Here is an 18,767-nt window from a genome sequence, read left to right as displayed (position 1 = left end):
CATACAGACGTTCCATATAGTCATTTAGATTCATGTAGAGAGCCCATCTAACATCATAGTTTAATAATTCTGTGACTTCTGTAAGTTTAAGTTCTTCCTTCTCAGCACCACTTTAGTAACTCATAATCCCTAAACGGGCAGTCGGACATCCCTCTCACAATCCCTGAAGGTCATCTTGTGGCAGCCATCTTGTGTCCACATGGGGGCAGCCACCTTGTGTGTTGAAGTGATGGTCAATTTGCATATTACTCTTTTATTATATAGGATAGACTCTATTAGCATTTCACCATTCTCTCAATGCTATGTTCTGTATTAGAGGCAGGACCTTTCTCCCACTGCATAAAATATTCATTCCCCTTACTTTCCTGGAAAATTCTGTTAGGTCTAGTAATAATTAATGTCGTTTTCTAATACTTTTTTAAATCAAATATATTTAAACAATACAACAAAATTTAATCAACAATATAGTTGCCGTTGTTTTCTACTACTTGTGCCCAATGCTCAGGAAGCATTTTAATCCCTCTGTTGTAAAATTCTTGTGATTTTGATGCAAAAAATTCGGTCAGTGCATTTTTGAGGCATTCTTCATTATTAAATTTTTTTCCAAGAAGAAAGTTTTGCAAAGAACGAAACAAATGGTAATCGGAAGGGGCAATATCAGGAGAATATGCAGGTTGAGGGAGAACTTCCCATTCCAACTGGCGCAGTTTTTCAGCAGTGATTCTTGCAGTATGCGGTCGTGCGTTATCGTGGTGAAGAATTACGCCCTTCCGATTAATCAGCGCGGGTTCTTTTTCTCTTAAAGCTTGGGCTAACCTTTCCAATTGGGCACTATACACTGCACTTGTAATGGTTTGGTTAGATGGTAAAAGTTCATAATGAAGAATTCCTTTAAAATTCCACCAAACACACAACATCACTTTTTTCGCATGCAAGTCAGGTTTTGGCGTGGGCTGCGGAGCCTCATTTTTGTCCAACCATTGAGGCCGCCTTTTCAAATTAACATACAGCACCCATTTTTCATCTCTGGTAACAATTTGCTCTAAAAATGGCAAACGGTTTTGACGAGAGAGGAGCGAACTGCAAATTGTGACTCTTTGATTACGGTTGTTGTCTGTCAACTCATGAGGAACCCATTTTCCAAACTTTTGGACTTTGCCAAGTGCACACAATTGATTGGAAATTGTTTTTTGTGAACAATTTAAAGTTGTCGCAAGCTCTTGTTGGGTAATTTGAGGATTTTGCACCAAAAGAGCTTGAAGAGCTTCTTGATCAAAATTGGACACTCTTGTCATCTAACAAAAAATTTCCCTCGCGAAATTTCTCAAACCAACGCTGGCATTTTCTGGCGCTAACTGCATCTTGACCAAGAGCACTACAGATGTTTTTTGCAGCCTCACTTGCTTTTCTTCCTAATTGGAACTCGTAAAGCATGCAGTGCCGAATATGCTCTTCATCCGCCATCTTCTTAGCCCTAGTTTTGCAACAAAAACAAAACCAAACACAAACTTTTTCAAGCAAAACTTGTTAATTGCACTTCACACGTTCTGTAGATACCACGTGTTTGAAGGTTATGTCAATACAAGTCAACGCCAAGCAAGATTTTAAACGAATGTTTAAAAACGACATTAATTATTACTAGACCCGATATCTGTTGAGATTCAGTTCAAGTGTGGTATCATCTGTGAAGCCTTCTCTGAATTTCCAGCAGACATCATGATAGATCCTTTTTATATGTCCCTATTGTTCCTTCTACTTTAATCATTTTTCATTTATTTATTAATATTTCCTTGAGGATACTCAAGGATAACATTCCCAAAATGTAGACAACTTTTTTTAAAAAAACTCTACAGGCATGCCTTGTTTTATTACAGTTCACTTTAACTCACAGAGAGACTTGCTCAATGCAGGGTTACTATAAACCTCATATATATAGTTTATAATAACCCTGTGTTGAACAAGTCTCTCTGTGCCATTTTTTCTTATTTTGCTTACTTCATGTTTTTGTATCACATTTTGGTATTTCTTGCAATATTTTAAACTTCTTAATTATTATTTGTTATAGTTATCTGTGAACAGTGTCTTTGATGTTACTATTGCAATTATGTTGGGGTTTCACAAACCATATCCATATAGGATGGCAAACTTAATCAATGTGTGTACTGACTGCTCCAGCAATAGCCATTCCCTCTTCTCTCACCCTCTCCTCGGGTCTCCCCATTTCTTGAGATAACAACAATATTGAAATTAGGCCAACATAGCTTCTAAGTGTTCAAGTGAAAATAAGAGCCCTATGTCTCTGACTTTAAATTAAATGCTTGAAATGATTTAGCTTACGAGGAAGGCATGTTGAAAGCTGAGATAGGCTAAGCTTATTAAACAAATAGCAAAGTTGTAACAAGTTGTAAATGCAAAGGAAAAGTTCTTTGAGGAAATTAAAAGTACTATTCCAATGAAGACATGAATGGTAAGAAAGAAAAACAGGCTTATTGCTGATTGGAGAAAGTTTTAGTGATCTGGGTAGATTATAAACCAGCCACATATTCTTAAGCCAAAGCCTAATCCAGAACAATTCTATGGAGGCTAAGAGAAGTAAGAAAGCTGCCGAAGAAAAGTTTTATAACAGAAGTTAGTTCATGAGGATAAAGGAAAGTAGCCATTTCCATAACATAAAAGTACAAAGTGAAGCAGCAAGTACTCAATGTGGAAGCTGCATCAAGTTACATGATCTAGCTAAGATAATTAATGAAGGTGGATACACTAAACAACAGATTTTCAATGTTAAAAAACTTTCTATTTGAAAAAAAAACTTTCTATTTTATAGCTAGAAAGGATAAGTCAATGCTTTGATTCAAAGCTCCAAAGGACAGGCTGTGACTCTCTTGTTAGTGACTAATGTAGCTGGTGACTTAAAGTCAATGTTACCATTCATAATTAAGAATTTTGTTAAATCTACTCTGCTTGTGTTCTATAAATAGAACAATAAAGCCTGGATGACAGCACATCTGTTTATAAGATGATTTACTGAATATTTTAAGCTTTTTGTTGAGACCTACTACTCAGGGGGGGAAAAAGATTCCTTTTAAAATATCATCAGTCATTTACACAGCCCCTGGCCATACAAGAGCTCTGAAGGAGATTAACATGGTTTTCATACCTGCTGACACAACATTCATTTTGAAGCCCAAGGATCAAGGAGTAATTTTACTTCAAATCTTATTATTTAATAAATACATTTCATAAAGCTATACCTATCATAGATAGTGATTCATCTGAAAGATCTGAGCAAAGTAAATTGAAAAACTTCTGGAAAGGATTTGCCATTCTAGATGCTATTAAGATCATTTGTGATTCATGATAAAGGTCAGAATATCAGCAATTTGGAAGAAGTTGATTCCAACCTTCATGAATGACTTTGAGACTTTGAAGACTTAGGTGATGGAAGTAACTGCAGATGTGTGGAACTAGCAAGAGATCTAGAATTACAAGTGGAGCCTAAAGAGGTAGCTGAATAGCTGCAATCTGATAATAAACTTGAACAGATGAAGAATTACTCCTAATGAATGAGCAAAGAAAGTGGATTCTTGGGATGGAATATATTCCTGATGGAATATGCCGCTTTGTAGATTGCTGAAATGACAACAAAGGATTTAGAATATTACAAAAACTAACTTAAAAAAAGCAGTGGCAGGGTTTAAGAAAGGGTTTTATATTTTGAAAGCAGTTCTATGGGCAAAATGCTATCAATCAGCATAACATGCTACTGAGAAATTGTGAAAGGAAGAGTCAATAAATATGGCAAATTTAATTTTATTATTTTAAGAAATTGCCACAGCCACTCCAATCTTCCCCATCCACCACCCTGATCAGTCAGCAACCATCAACATCATTTCTGTTCTGTTGATCTATATGTCTATCTTTATGCCAGTCTTACATTGTTTTGATTACTGTAACTTTAAAATTAGGAAGTGAGAGTCTTCCAACATTGTTCTTTTTCTATATTGCTTTCCATTTCATCTGAATTTGAGGATGGCTTTTCTATTTCTTAGAAGAAGAAGAAAAGCCTTTAGAATTTTGATAGGTATTGCAGTAAAACCATGAATTGCTTTGGGTAGTATTTTTATCTTAATATTAAGTCATCTAATCTCTATTTCTTTGAATCTTAACGTGAGGCTCACTTTTGCACTCACTTTTATATTCTATGCCAATTTGAGCATTTTCACAATAAAGTAGGCCATGGCATGTGGAGATTCCACTCCCAGTCACAAAGTAATCTGTATATTTCATCTTTAGAGGAGCTTTTATCAGGTATTTTCTTGCCTCAGAAGTGAAACCAATATATCAATGTCAAACTTAGGACTAGTATGGTCTGTTGTACCAGACTCTAGGCGCCTCTCCCCAATTGCCTCTCCCTCCACTTCATCCAAGGTCCAGGGCCAGGCAGGCTATTCCAATCACCAGACCTGCAATAGGTTACCCTGTGGCCAGCTGTGGAGGTGAGGGCCCTGTGCCCACAGTGTGACTCAATTCCTGGGAAGGAACTCTGCACTACAGCTGTACCCAAAATGCTTCTATGCAAAGATTTGGGGGTGAGGGCTTAGAAAGGTATGGGTATGTACACTGTCTTTGATGCTAACAGTCAATGGATCTTTGCGGAAGTTCCTAGCAAGAGTTTTTTGGATTACTAAAGTTATGTTGATGAAGACAGTAGAATAGTAAAGCCATGTTTCAATTCTCAATCTAATGTAATAACTAACAGTAGAAAAGATAAATGTTATTCATCTATTAAATGAAATGAAAAATTTTAGGTATGTTAGTTTATCTGTAGCTCCTAACTTTGTGAGGCTTTGCTTTTTTATACTTTACTAGAGGCCTGGTGCATGAAATTTGTGCACAGGTGTGTCCCTGGGCCTGACTTGTGATCACGGCTGATCACCTTTTCCCTAATTTCAGTTACATTTCCAATAATCTATAATTTCAGAGTTATATTTCCAATAATCTTTTGTAGATCTCTTCTTGGATACTTCACAATTTTCTCATATTCAACATCACCAAAACCAAGTTTATAATCTCATATCTCATATTCTTCACATATTTCAAGTAATGACATCACTATTCACCTAGTTGTCCAAACCCAAAATCTTTACAGTGTATTCCTATCTCTCTTCATTCAACCCTTTTTATCTTTCTAAAATGCAAACCTAAACCTTTCATACTCATTTAATGACTTTAATTCACTTTTTAATAGCTTTTCATTGTTCTTAGATAAAGTTTCAACCCCTTGAAACTGCTTACAATCTAGTTTTTGCTTACCTCTAGTTTTACTTCTACCATTCCCATTAAATTCAGTACTCCAGCCATACGAAACTTTCCGTTTACAAGTAGGTCTCTCTTTCAAAAGATGTTGTTCTCCCATCTCTTCCCCTGGATAACTCCTATTCATTCTATATATCTTCTCATAGGCTTTCCATTACTGCCCAAATCTGAGTAAAGTATCCTTCCTATGTTCTTTTTATACTTTAATGCAAGCCTTTTTCCAGATTAGTACTTTTCTGTTTCCTCTATTCCACCCTAAGCTCCTTACAGGTACCTCTGATCTTGTTCACTGATACTATTCCCAGGATCTAGCAAAGTAACTGTCCCTCACTAAATGTGTGAGTATGTAAATAAATGAGAAGAAAACTTTGGGTAAGCAGAGCAGGCAAGAAACAGTAGAACATTCAAGTAAGGAATCAGAGTTGGAACTGAGAGAAAATAATAAACATTAGCAAAAATTTCCTTCTTACCAATACTATATTTTTAACTCTTCCTTCTCTTCAAATTATATCATTCTGCCCTTATCCCTTTATACATTCTGCCCCAGCACCAATAACTAACTCTTCCCTGGAGTATTTTATCATACATTTTGGTTTTAGTCTTATTCCCTTTAATCTACCTTAGATAAATAAGTCTTCTAGTTAATTTTCTTATACCTTGCTCCTAAAAACATGAAGTTTTTTTCTTTATGATTCCCAGTAAAAAGAATTATGATAGTTCTTGAAGAAGTATGATAAATTTTTGTAGTCTTTTTTTTTAGAAAAATTTTCCTAATTCTCTTCTGCTACAATCTAATCTCTTACCATCTTAATTGGCTCTTACTGAATTATACAACTGCAATTTATCATCACTTATTCAATTTTTCTTTAGACAACAAAGACAATTAGCAGTCTACTTCCATAATAATTTAGTGAGATACTATTTGTAAGCACTACCCTTCTTAACTTTCTCATCTAATATCCTAAATAAATCAGCCATATCTTTCATAGACCCTTATGAAATTTCTCATTTATTTATGAAATTGCATAATTTCATACACAATATTTACCTTTGATTTAAATTGTTATTTAAATAATATTTCATTTGTCTTATTTTCCTAGATTATCACTTTTTTAATATGAAAAAATGATTCACTTATCAGTTTCAGTCAACCTTTTTGTTAATATATTTTTATTGATTTCAGAGAGGAGGAGAGAAGGATAGGGAAATAGAAACATTAATGATGAGAGAGAATCATTGATTGATTGCCTCCTACATGCCCCCACTGGGGATCTAGCCTGCAACTTAGGTATGTGCCTTGACCAGGAATTAAACCCTGACCTCCAGCTTCATAGGTCAACACTCAACCACTTAGCCATGCCAGCTGGGCCAGTCACTCTTTTTAGCCTCCTCATTGTCAATATTGTATATTGGTATAGCTAAAAACCTTAATAGATCATGGAATAGGGGGTTCCACATCTCTATTTCCCATGGAGGAACAACAACAACATATGGACCAAAATACCTTTATGAGAAATCCAAAAACCAGTTAAGAAGTTGCAATACTCCAGGTGAGCACAAAGCCAAGAACAGCTGCTTTAAAATGGGAAGAACCTTTTCATTTTAGATTTCTCCTCTACAAAACCAGCACAGGTCACCATGATCAACAGAGAACGCCTGGCTTGTAGCTCGGCGCTTAAGGGAGAATGGGAGAAAAATGGAATGTGCATCCAACAGTTTCAGAAGGTTGCCTAATAAACTGGTTTCTGTCTTGCCTGACTGCCATAGTTTGGTGCCTGTGAGCCACTGAAAGCAATGGAGAGTAGGGATGGCTTGACAGCCTGAAATGGTGGAGAGTCTGCCATGGCTCAGTGAAATGGGGAGAAGGCCACAAGTCACTGCTTCTCCTTTGGGAAGAAGGGAAAAGAGTAGAGCATATATCCCAGGGTTAGGTTATTTGGAGGGTTGCCCAAGGAACTGGTTTCAATCTCAGCTGACTCTCTAAGCATGTGAGCCACCATGCTTTGGATGCCAGGGGGCCACTGAGAATAAAGGAATGTAGAGTGGTCTACAGCTACAGCACGTGAAGGAGTAAGACATTGTGAGCTCTTGAAAAAAGAAATTGGGCACGTCTTTGATTGGGAAATTACACACACAGCCAAGAGAAAAAACTTTCATAGGCACCCAGAACCTCTAGCCAGGCTAATTGATGATAGTCTCTCTTTATATGAAACCAGTTTATGAAGACTGGGAGTGTAACTATTTTCCCAAATGCATAGTAAACTTCACAAAAGAATTAAGAGGCACATGAGGAAATAGGGAAATGTAGCCCAATCAAATGAAAAATCTAAATTTCCAGAAACAAACTCTAAAGAAGGAGAAATCTACAAATTTCTTCTCAATTAATTCAAAGTAATTTTCTTGAAGCTACAGGAGAATACAGCCAACTATGCAAAATCAGGAACTACGCATGATCAAAATGGGAATCTCAACATAGAGTTGCAAACTTAAAAGAAAAGAACCATACAGAAATTATGGAACTGAATACTATAACTGAACAGAAAAATTTACTGGAGACATTCATACTTAATCAAGTAGAAGAAAGAACTTGAAAGAAAGATATTTGAAATTATCAAATCAGAGGAGCAAAAAGAAAATAAATAAGTAAAAAAAATTTTAAAAAGAAATTAAAACAAGTGAAGAAAATTTAAGGGATTTTTATCTAAGGGAGAGAAGAGAGAAAAAGGTATAGAGAACAATCTGAAGAAATAATGGCTAAAATCTTCTCAAGTTTGAGGAAAGAAATGGACATCGAAATTCAAGAAGCTCAAAGTATTTCAACTAAGATGAATCCAAAGAGGCCCACACTGATATAAGATAATTAAACTGTCAAAAGTCAAAGATAAAGAGAAGATTTTTTTTAAAGCAACAAGAGAAAAGCAACTAGTCATGTATAAAGGAGCTTCTATAATGTTTTCAGTGTCTTTCTCAGCAAGATTCTTTGCAGGCCAAAGGGAGTGGGATGATACAATATATTCAAAGTGCTTAACGAAAAAGTCAGCCAACCAAGTGTACTATGTCTAACAAAGCTGTTATTCAAAAATTAAGAATAAATAAGTAATTTTGTAGATAAACAAAAGCTGTCAAGTTTATCCGCAGTAAACCTGTCTTACCAAAAAATGCTAATGACAGTCTTGCAAGTTGAAACAAAATGACAGTAAACAGCAACACAAAAGCATATTAAAATATGTAACTCACCAGTAAAGGTAGATATATATACAAATACAGACTTCTATAATATTGTAATGGTGTTACATAAAGCACTTTTAATTATGTCATAGAATTTAAATGACAAAAACATAAAAACACTGTAAGAGTATGTTAACAAATACACAATATATAAAGATGTAATTTGTAACATAAGAAACAAAGTAGGAGCCTCTGCCAAGTGGTCAGTGCACATCATAGCAAGCAGTTGAGCTGCCTTAGCATATCATTTGCATATTATGCTTTGATTGGTTGAACAGCTAACTGGTCGACTGGACACTTAGCATATTAGGCTTTTATTATATAGGATAGCCAAGATATGGAAGCAACCTAAATGTCCATCAATGAATGAGTGCATACATGCAATGGAGTGTTATTCAGCCTTTAAAAGGAAGGAAATCCTGTCATATGCTACAACATGAATGAACCTTGAGACATTATGCTAAATTAAATAAGCTAGTCAAAATACAGCAAATACTGTATGAGATATTATCTGAGATATCTAAAGTAATCAAACTCATAGAAACAGAAAATAAAATGGTGGTTTCCATTATTGTTCCATAGGTGTAGAGAGTTACAGTCACACAAGATAAAAAAGTTCTAGAGATCTATAGTTAACAAAAATGTGCTGTATACTTATAAATTGTTTAGAGACTAAAAATATGTATATTATTAGATTTACCAGCTGTAGCCTAATGACTCTTAATATATGCATATATGTTCTTTGTTTAATCTCTTTCCAACCCCTCCCCCCCTCTGAGGTCTGTCAGTCTGTTCCATGCACCCATGCCTCTGGGTCTATTTTGTTCATAAGTTTATTTTGTTCATTAGATTCCACATGTAAGTGAGATCATGTAATCTTTGTCTTTCTCTGTTGGGCTTATTTTTATGGCTATTCCTGATATCCCTTTTCCAATTTCTATTATGTTAGTTCTGGCTTTCTTTGTCTTTCAACCTTACTGTTGTAATGGCATACTAACTGCTCTGTCTACAGGCTCTCTTCCTTCCAATCTAACATCAGCCAAGTATTATGTTGTTAAGTAACACTTAAAAATATTTTTTTTCTCTTTTAAAAATATATGTAAATAGCTTTCCATTTTCTACAGTACTAAGCCTTCTCAAAATTTGTCCTTAATTGAATTGACCAGCCTTATTCCTTTTTATATTTTATCCTCTTCTCTCTAACCTCATTAGGCAATTCCTCATTTTCTAGAAATATGTACATACTTTGGAATCCACATCATTTTGTTCATTCTGTTTCAAATGTTTCTCCCTTTTTATGGTTTAAAGCCCAACTCCTCTGTGAAGCTTTACAGTTTGTTCCATTAGGAATATTTATTCACTTTTTTTGTTTTTGCCATCAGTCATAGTATTTAGTTTTTACAAAAAACATAAACATTTATGGGTGTATGGTTGTTGTTTTTTACTTTTTCTTTAAAACACACCTAATTTGTGTATTTCATCAGACTATGGAAAATAGGAATCTCAACTTATTTATCTCAACATCACTCTCTAATATTTAATAAATTGCCTTGTATAGAGTATTCCATTCATATTTAGTAAACGAAGTTGAAGGAAAGAATGTTGCCCTTGTGTGATCTAAGAGGAAGCACTACAGACTAAAATCCTGGAGATCTAGACCTTCCATCTTAACCTACATTTATTTAGACATGACTTTGAACTAATCTTTAAACTTTTCTATGGTAGAATTTGTTGTCTACAAGAAATCTATATGTGTATCACTTCCGTGCTTAAAAACTTTAAAATGTTGGCTTACATGATAACTTTATGCATGTAAATGTTTTTTAAGGACCTCTGGTTTTAATTACTTTTCTAGCCTCAGTTCCCACTGATGCCCACTAAGAACTAAGAGTTCTAACCATACTGATCTCTACATTCTTTCCTAAATATATTATATACAATCTCACTTTGGCTATTGTGTCACTGAAGTCCTGGCAGAAGTCAGAAGACACACTCAAACAGGAAAATAAAGGAGAATTTCATGAAAGTACATGTCACCAGTGTACAGATTATATGTCCTAGAATTGTGTTCCTGAAATCTGTATAATTTTGTTATGCAGTGTCACGCCAATAAATTAATAAAAGAACAAGTCACACCTGACTGTGGGAGATAAACTACTTTTCTTCCTTTTGGCCTTACAATTTTCCTATAGGTTAAACCTCCTGATCTCAAACATAAACTCTAAGAATTTACTTACAGTGTGGTTTATAGTATTATTATTTAATCTTTAATTTGGTAGTATATACATTGAACAAAGGTAATTTTTTCCCTGACTATAGAACTTTAGCTAAAAGTGATTTCCATATTTTCTTATTCTTTTTTTTTTCTTTTCACTACTATCGATACATTGGCTAACCACTTTTTAACAAAAAAAGTAGAGAGAAAAATTTTGTTTTCATTGTTAACAAATGTTTGCAAGTTTTTTAAAAATGAACAATTTAATAAAAATCACATTGAAATTATTGACCAGAAGGTTTAAAATTGTATGTCATATTTGTCTATACAGCCCATCTTCTTTGTCAGTGTGTATATTCTAGACTGATTAAAATCAAGCATTTAGAAACTTATTCAACAGAAATTTTCTATGTGACCACTGTGTGCACATCATTCTTCAGTTTTGCTATTAAGACACTTTCTTTCTTAAAGAGGTAATACTCTATTTGAGAAAACAGGCATGTATATAAATAAGTGTAATTTACTGTAAAGTAAGTAGTTAATACAATATGCAATGAGAATCCTAAGATACAGTACTTTATAGTGCCTTTGATTAGGAAAAAAAAATGGTATGGCTATGCATTTGCTTCACAAAGTAGGAACTACTAAAAAAGGTTGGGTGTTTTTATTTTGAAATAATTTCAAACTTCAAAAATATTGCAAGAGTAGAACAAAAAATTCCAGTATATCTTTTACCCAAATTCCCCCAAATGTTAGCATTTTGTAACATTTGCTTTATCATATATATTAATATCGATATTTTTCTGAACAATTTGTGAATAAATTATAGATATGACCATTTTACCCCATAATTAATTCAAATTATTTCCTTTTCTAAAGGAAAGGAAGACAAAAAATAAAAATATATATTCTTACATAACCACAGTACAGTTATCAAAATCAGGAAATAAACCTTGCCATTATACTGTTATGTAGTCTTATTCAAATTACATTTTCCCAGTTTTTCTAATAATATACTTTGTAACAAAAGGAAAACAACCATTCCCTTCTAATCTGGGATCCAATCATAACTTATTTTTAGCTATCATGTGTTTTAGGCTTTTATCTGGAGTAATTCCTTATATTTTCTTTGTCTTTCATAACTGATATTCTGAAGAGTATAGGTCAGTTATTTTGTTGAATGTCTATCAAATTTAGACTTTTCTGGTGTTTCCTTATAGTTTGATTCAGGGTAAGCATTTTTGTCAGTAAAACCTCATATGTGATATTGTATCCTGAGTGTATTATATCAGGATGCTTCTGAGATCATTTGGTTTCATTACTGGTTACATTAACTTTGATCACTTGATTAAGATAGTGTCTACCAAGTTACCCTACTGTAAAATTACTATTTTTCTTTGTAGTTAAGTATCTTGTGGTGATATACATTGAGACCATATAAATATTCTTTTTCTTGAGGTTTTCACCTTCTAGTTTTGGTATCCATTGATAGTTTTTGTCTGAATCAGTTATTACAATTATAATTGCCAAGTGGTGACTTCCGAATTCCAACATTTTCTCACTTACCATTTGGCATTCTGTTGTAAGGAAGAATTTTATTTAATCAATTTTTTATTTATATTAAAATAAGTTAATTGATTCTTATTCTCATTTTATTAAATGAACTAGAGGCCCGGTGCACAGATTTGTGCAACAGTGGGGTCCTTCGGCCTGACCTGTGGGGATCGGGTCAAAATGGGCTCTCCAACATCCCCTGAGGGGTTCCACATTGCAAGAGGGTGCTGGCCAGGCCAAGGGACCTCACTGGTGGACGATTGGGGCCAGGGAAGGACCACAGGAGGGCTCCAGGGTCTGTGCTGCCCATCTTGCCCAGTCCCGATTGGTCGGACCCCAGTAGCAAGCTAACCTACCAGTTAGAGCATCTGCCCCCTGATGGTCAGTTCAAATGGTCAAATGGACAGTCAGACACAGCATATTTGGCTTTTATTATATAGGATTATATAATCTGTTGCTCTCCTAACTGATTTTGATTAAGTTTTCCCAGAAAATATAAATGAGAGAAGTTCAGTTTTGCTTATGGAAATCTAAGATTTTTAGAGAAATATTCAGATCATTAATCCATGTCTAATTTAAAATTGCTTTAATCCTGCAAATCTAGTTCAGAAAACTATTGTAGAAGAATGCTGTCAATTTAGATGTTATAATAATTCATGCTGTTCCTCTTTGTTCTGTTGGAAAGTTTCTTATTAGTGGGGAAGTCTAGATTTCCTTTTCTTATACCTACCCTCACTCATATATAAAGATCTCAAATCCTAGAGCATTTCATAGCTTATTTTTGTCAAACTCACTAGCTCACCTACAAATTTGTACTAACAGCTATACATTATCAGTTAATTTTACTATTGTAAGTTAAAGTAAATATTCCCTTGAACACTATAATCTTCTCAGTAAGGCATATTTTCACATGTTGGTTTTGTTTTGCATGGTAGTATATGAGTTTAATGGAGCTAATGTTTTCACAGACCCTCTTTGTGACCATTGGTATTCATCTGTAATGTAGCAATCAGAATATATTTATGGCCATGAAATAGTTTTTGCTTTATAGGAAAAATTATCCAAATTTTCTATCAAATTTTGGATATTTTCTCTATCCAAACACCAAACTTTGTTTCATTGTAACCTTCTTACTTTAAAATATATATATTATTTTCTTCATTTCCTCCCTCTGCCTTCGTGGGGTTTATGAACCACTGAATGGGCTATAACCCATCTTACCTTCAAGACACAAAACTGCATACTTTTTTCCCTAAAATTTTTTTCTTTTATCAGATTTCTGTGTTAGACTCAAAATCAAGAAGAGGATTGGGGTTTAGGAGAGAATGTGTCTTGATCCTTTTTCCTGCCTGATTGAGTTCTCTAATGACCAAAGACAGAAGTGCTTTTTGAGGTTTTAAGTTGCAAAATAAGAGTAGTCAGAGATAACTGTTCTTAAATTTTCTGCTTTCATTTTGAAGCTTCTTGTAAATCAGTAGTGTAAACATCAGAAAACAATTGTCTTCTTTATTGAAATTGTGTGTGTGTGTGTGTGTGTGTGTGTGTGTGTGTGTGTGTTTAATGTAAACAAACACAAAAGGAAACATAACTATTTGCTTACCAGATTTACTTTGGAAATGTATGCCTTCTAAAAATGGGCTGCCCTTGGGAAGCCTGCAGGAGACTCCCTATTGTACTTGGGAGTGCTGTGTGAGCCTAGGCCTCCAGGCGCAGGTTCCTCTGTGTCTGTCCCTGGTGCTGTCCCTGGAGCAATGTTTGTTCACTTTTTATTTGGAAATGAGAGCACTGGGTCACCTAGATCAATGGTTTTCAAACTTATTTTGGCTACAAATTTTTTTTTAACCAGGATCTAATATGGACAAATAGTCATCTCGCATATTTTGAGGCATAAAACACAACTAGGTGTGCTAATGTTATTTAGTAGTTCTTTTTCATAAAAAGAACAGTTGTTGTCTATTTTATTTTATTCTTCTGTGTAGGTCAGTTACAAATACTGTTTTCTCATATTTATAGGACCAAATTAAACCTTCTTCATTAGTGAAGTACCTGACTATTCTTAGTGTGATTTTGAATGGGTCTTGAGTGGGAAGACACCTGTTGGCACATATAATGTGCTCAGTAAATATTAAGAACACACACATACTTGTTAATGTGCCAGAGAATTAAAATACTCCTCCTTTGAGACATTTCTTTCATTTAATTTACTATATATCCAGATAAGCAAATAGTTTAGACAGAGACCAATATTAAGGCATTAGCATCAAAGTTTGTATTATTTATTCAGTGACCAATCACTTTGTAGCAGAGATTCTATAAATATTAGAGGGCTTAGAGAAGCAAAAGGGCAGAACAGAAAGCATCACTGTGTCTTTCCCTCCCCAACTTGACTTTGTTTGGAAGATTTGTTATTCATACATACTAGTATTTACATACTAGTATTTATTCAGTAACTACTGTAAATATAAGGAAAAGCACTGTTCTAAATATGGCAAATGATATAAATATTAATAAGACGTAGAAGCTGCCTTCAAGGAGTTTACAGTTGACTAACATAGGGAAGTCAGATATTTAAATGCCTTTAACATAAAATGGGGGGTGATTGGTGCCATAAGAAAAATGTAAACAAGGAGCAAATTATTTTAAAGGTAGGGAATACTTTTTCAGGCTGGTAGATATCCACATTACAATTTCCTTAAAATTAAAAGAGACAGAGAGAGAGAGAGAACTACTTATTTCTGTAGTTTGAGCCATTAGATGGTTTTGTAACCTCCTGCTTTTATTTTTTTATCTACTTACATGCTCATTCTTTCTGCTGAGCTGTAATGTTCTTCATGGAAGGGTATAGCTTACTCTGTGTTTCCCTAGTCCCTAACTGTTCCTGGCACGTAAAATGCATTGGATAAATATTTGTTCAGTGTGTATGTGTCACTGATAATCAGACTTGTTTTGTAATAAAAAATATTCTATTCTATTATAATACGAATTCGACAAAATCTGCACAGTTAAAAAGTACAGTTTTCTCCTTAGGAACAACATTTTAAAAGGACAGCTTTTATAAAATTACACAAAATTTGCAACATAAAGAAAGCTTATTGTAGGAAAGATTAAATCTGAGATCTATAAACCTGAGTTAAAGGCAAAAGCATCTTAAAGTTTTATATTCTTATCTTTTTATTTGTAATGGGAAACCTTCCCTGGGGATTTCCTACATCTCCTTGGTCAGAACTATATCATATGAACACTTGTAGCTGCAAGATAGCTAGTGAAGAAGGGAGTTGTGGATACCATTTAGCATAGCCAAGAAACAGTATATGCAGTTACTCCTTTTCTGTTTACCCTTTGAACTATAGACCCTTAAGGTTCCAAAGAAAAGGTCAAGTTATTTATGAATGAAGATATAGTATTCTAAGAAGTCATTTTTTGTCATTAAATGATTAATTTATTAATTCAACAAATATTTTATTTTTATTGCCAGATACTGTGTTGGGGATAACAACACTGAACAAAAAGATAAAGTTGTTGCTCTCATGGAGCTTACATTGTCCTTAGAAGGCTAAAACACAAATATAAGTATATATTTTAAATATCCATATATATATGTATACACACACACACACACATACACACACACACATACACATATACATATATTCAGATATATGTACATATCCATAAAGAAAAGTAAAGTAGGGTAAGGAGAATAGTGATGGTATGTAATATTCTATACTAAGAGGGCCAGTGCATGAAATTCATGCACTTGGGGGTAGGGGGTCCCTCAGCCCAGCCTGTACCCTCTTGAAGTCCAGGAGCCCTCAGGAGATATCCGACTGCCAGCTTAGGCCCGTTCCCCATGCCTAAGCCAGCAGTTGAACATCCTTAGCACTGCCATAGATGCGGAAGAAGCTCTTGCCACCCTTACTGCACTCGCCAGCCATGAGCCCAGCTTCTGGCTGAGAGGCACTCCTCCTGTGGGAATGCACTGACCACCATGGTACAGCTTCTATGTTGGTCATCTGCCCCTGGTGCACACCATAGCAACAGGTTGTTCTGCCATCTGGTCAAAACCAGCTCCCCAACATCCCCCAAGGGGGTCCTGGATTGCAAGAGGGCACAGGCCAGACCAAGGGACCCCACTGGTGCATGATTTGGGCTGGGAAGGGATGCAAGTGATTGGGCAGCTAGGGAGGCATCCCGGGAGGGCTCCAGGGTGTGTCTGACCCATCAGGCTCAGTTTCAATTGGCTGGACCCCAGCAGCAAGCTAACCTACAGTTCAGAGCATCTGCCCCCTGGTGGTCAGTGCCCATCATAGCAACTGGTTGACCGTCTGCCCCTGGTGATTAGTATACATCATAGCAAGCGGTTGAGCAGCCTTAACATATCATTAGCATGTTAAACTTTAATTCTTTGAATGGCCAACTGGCCAACCAGACACTTAGCATATTAGGCTTTTATTATATAGGATAGGATATTTAACAAAGACCCTCTGATGAGGTGATATTTTAGCAAAGACCTGAAAGAAATGAAAAAAATAGAAGGAATCATATCTGGGGAAGAAAGGTCCAAGTTAATAAAAATAAAATAAAAAAATAAAAATAAACAACAGTAAATATAAAGACCCTGAAAGAGATGCATTTGGCATACTCAAGGACAAAGAACCAATATAGATAGAGTATAGAGAATAAGGGGGAAAATGATAGGTGAGCACAGATTGGGGCCATAATATGTTGGGCTTTATAAACTTTAGCAAAGCTTTTACTCTAAGTGAAATGGAAAACCATTGGAGGGTGTGAGCAGAAATTAGCACAATCTAATTTACAATTTAAAAGGATTACAGTAACTACTTTGTGGAGGATAAATTGTAGTGGACAAGAATAGAAGCAGGGAGACCAGTTTTCCAAAAAATAAGTGATAGTTTCAGCCATTGTGGCAGTAGTAAGATGGTAATGATCAGATCCTAGAGGTATTTCAAAGGTAGTTTAGATATGGTTCTGACAAAAAGAGAAAAATTAAGAATGTCTCCAATGATTTAGACTAATAACTGGAAAAACACAGTTGCTATTTTCTGAGAACAGGAATTGTTTGGGTAGGATAGGAGAGTGGGGAATCAAGAGTCTGATTTGGACATGTTAGGTTTGAAATACCTGTTACATATCTAAATCCATGTTGGATGATTTATAGGTTAGGAAATATATATATTTTTATTCACTGGCTATTTGCATGGCCTACAAAACTAGAGTTGTGAGTAGAGATTGGGATTAGAGATATAAAATTAGGACTTTTAGTGAATGGATGATATTAATTTCATGGGACTAGATGAGGTTATATAGGTAGTAGCTAAGTAATAACCTTTTTCTATGACTGTTTTCAGGAGAAAAAAATGTTCTATGAAATCCTAGATAAGATCAAGTTTGGGTATTGCATTTTACTAACTAGCACATTAAATGTTCAAAGTTTAGTATAATGATTAAGCACGTGGACTCTGAAGCCAGGCTACCTAGGCTTGAATTGTGGCTCTTCTGTTACTAGCTCCGTGATTCAGACCAAAACATATAGGTAATCTCTCTACACTTCTCTTTCCTTATCTGTAAATAAGGATAATAATGATGCCTTCCTATAAGGTTGCTATAATGATTCAGTTAAATTAGAACAGTGCCACGATACATAGTAACCTGTAAAAAGGACTAGGCAGTCCAGCCAGTGTGGTTCAATAGTTGAACATTGACCTATGAACCAGGAGGTCATGGTTCGATTCCCGGTCAGGGCACATGCCCAAGCTGAAGGTTTGATTCCCAGTGTGAGGCATGTAGGAGGCAGCAAGTCAATGATTCTGATCATTGATGTTTCTATCTCTCCCTTCTTCTCTGAAATAAAAAATATTTTTTAAAAAGAATTAGGCAATATTATCTTTAAAGTTTACCAAGTTTTGACACATGAGGTAATGTTGTTAACTTGAAGTAATGTTCCACCAAAGATGGTTATATTTTGGCAAGAGAAAATTTATCACCGTGTATTCTTCATTTGGGTATATAAGAAACCAAGGGTTGTTGGTATTTATGAGTCAGTCCCACGTTTTAATCAGTGTTTTAGCATCATATTCTTAGTTAATTATCTTCCTGTTTAGGTCACAGTGCTGTTGATATCACCAAGGTGGCTAGAAGACACCGCATGTCTCCTTTTCCTCTAACATCTATGGACAAAGCCTTCATCACAGTCCTGGAGATGACTCCGGTGCTTGGGACAGAAATCATCAACTACCGAGGTACTATAATATCTGTCCATTGCCTTTCACTTTTCTCCAAGTAAGATTCATAGAAAATTAATAAACAGTTTTCCTGAAAGAAAAAGTTAAACATCACAGTTATTATTATTATTCTTTTTACTTCGTATTTCTACTCAAGTCTATGATCAGCCTTAATGGTATATAAAGCATCCATAAAGCTTCCTTTTTCATAA

At 35.0% G+C, this 18,767-nt stretch overlaps 1 protein-coding gene across 13 annotated transcripts in view; it reads left to right on the top strand.

Annotated features, from left to right (window-relative positions):
- Nucleotides 1-18,767, top strand: part of GPHN (gephyrin) — a 355,412-nt gene that overhangs the window by 252,165 nt on the left and 84,480 nt on the right. For all 13 annotated transcript variants that reach the window (XM_036434071.2, XM_045579636.1, XM_036434065.2 and 10 more), the window contains one exon: nt 18,436-18,573. In XM_036434071.2, the coding sequence (XP_036289964.1) occupies nt 18,436-18,573 (138 nt within the window). The remainder of the gene's footprint in view (nt 1-18,435; nt 18,574-18,767) is intronic.

The sequence above is a fragment of the Pipistrellus kuhlii genome, unplaced genomic scaffold (genome assembly GCF_014108245.1).
Source record: "Pipistrellus kuhlii isolate mPipKuh1 unplaced genomic scaffold, mPipKuh1.p scaffold_m20_p_1, whole genome shotgun sequence".
Taxonomy (NCBI): Eukaryota; Metazoa; Chordata; class Mammalia; order Chiroptera; family Vespertilionidae; genus Pipistrellus; species Pipistrellus kuhlii.
Note: the sequence above shows the minus strand (reverse complement) of the source record. Positions and strands in the feature narration are given on the sequence as shown.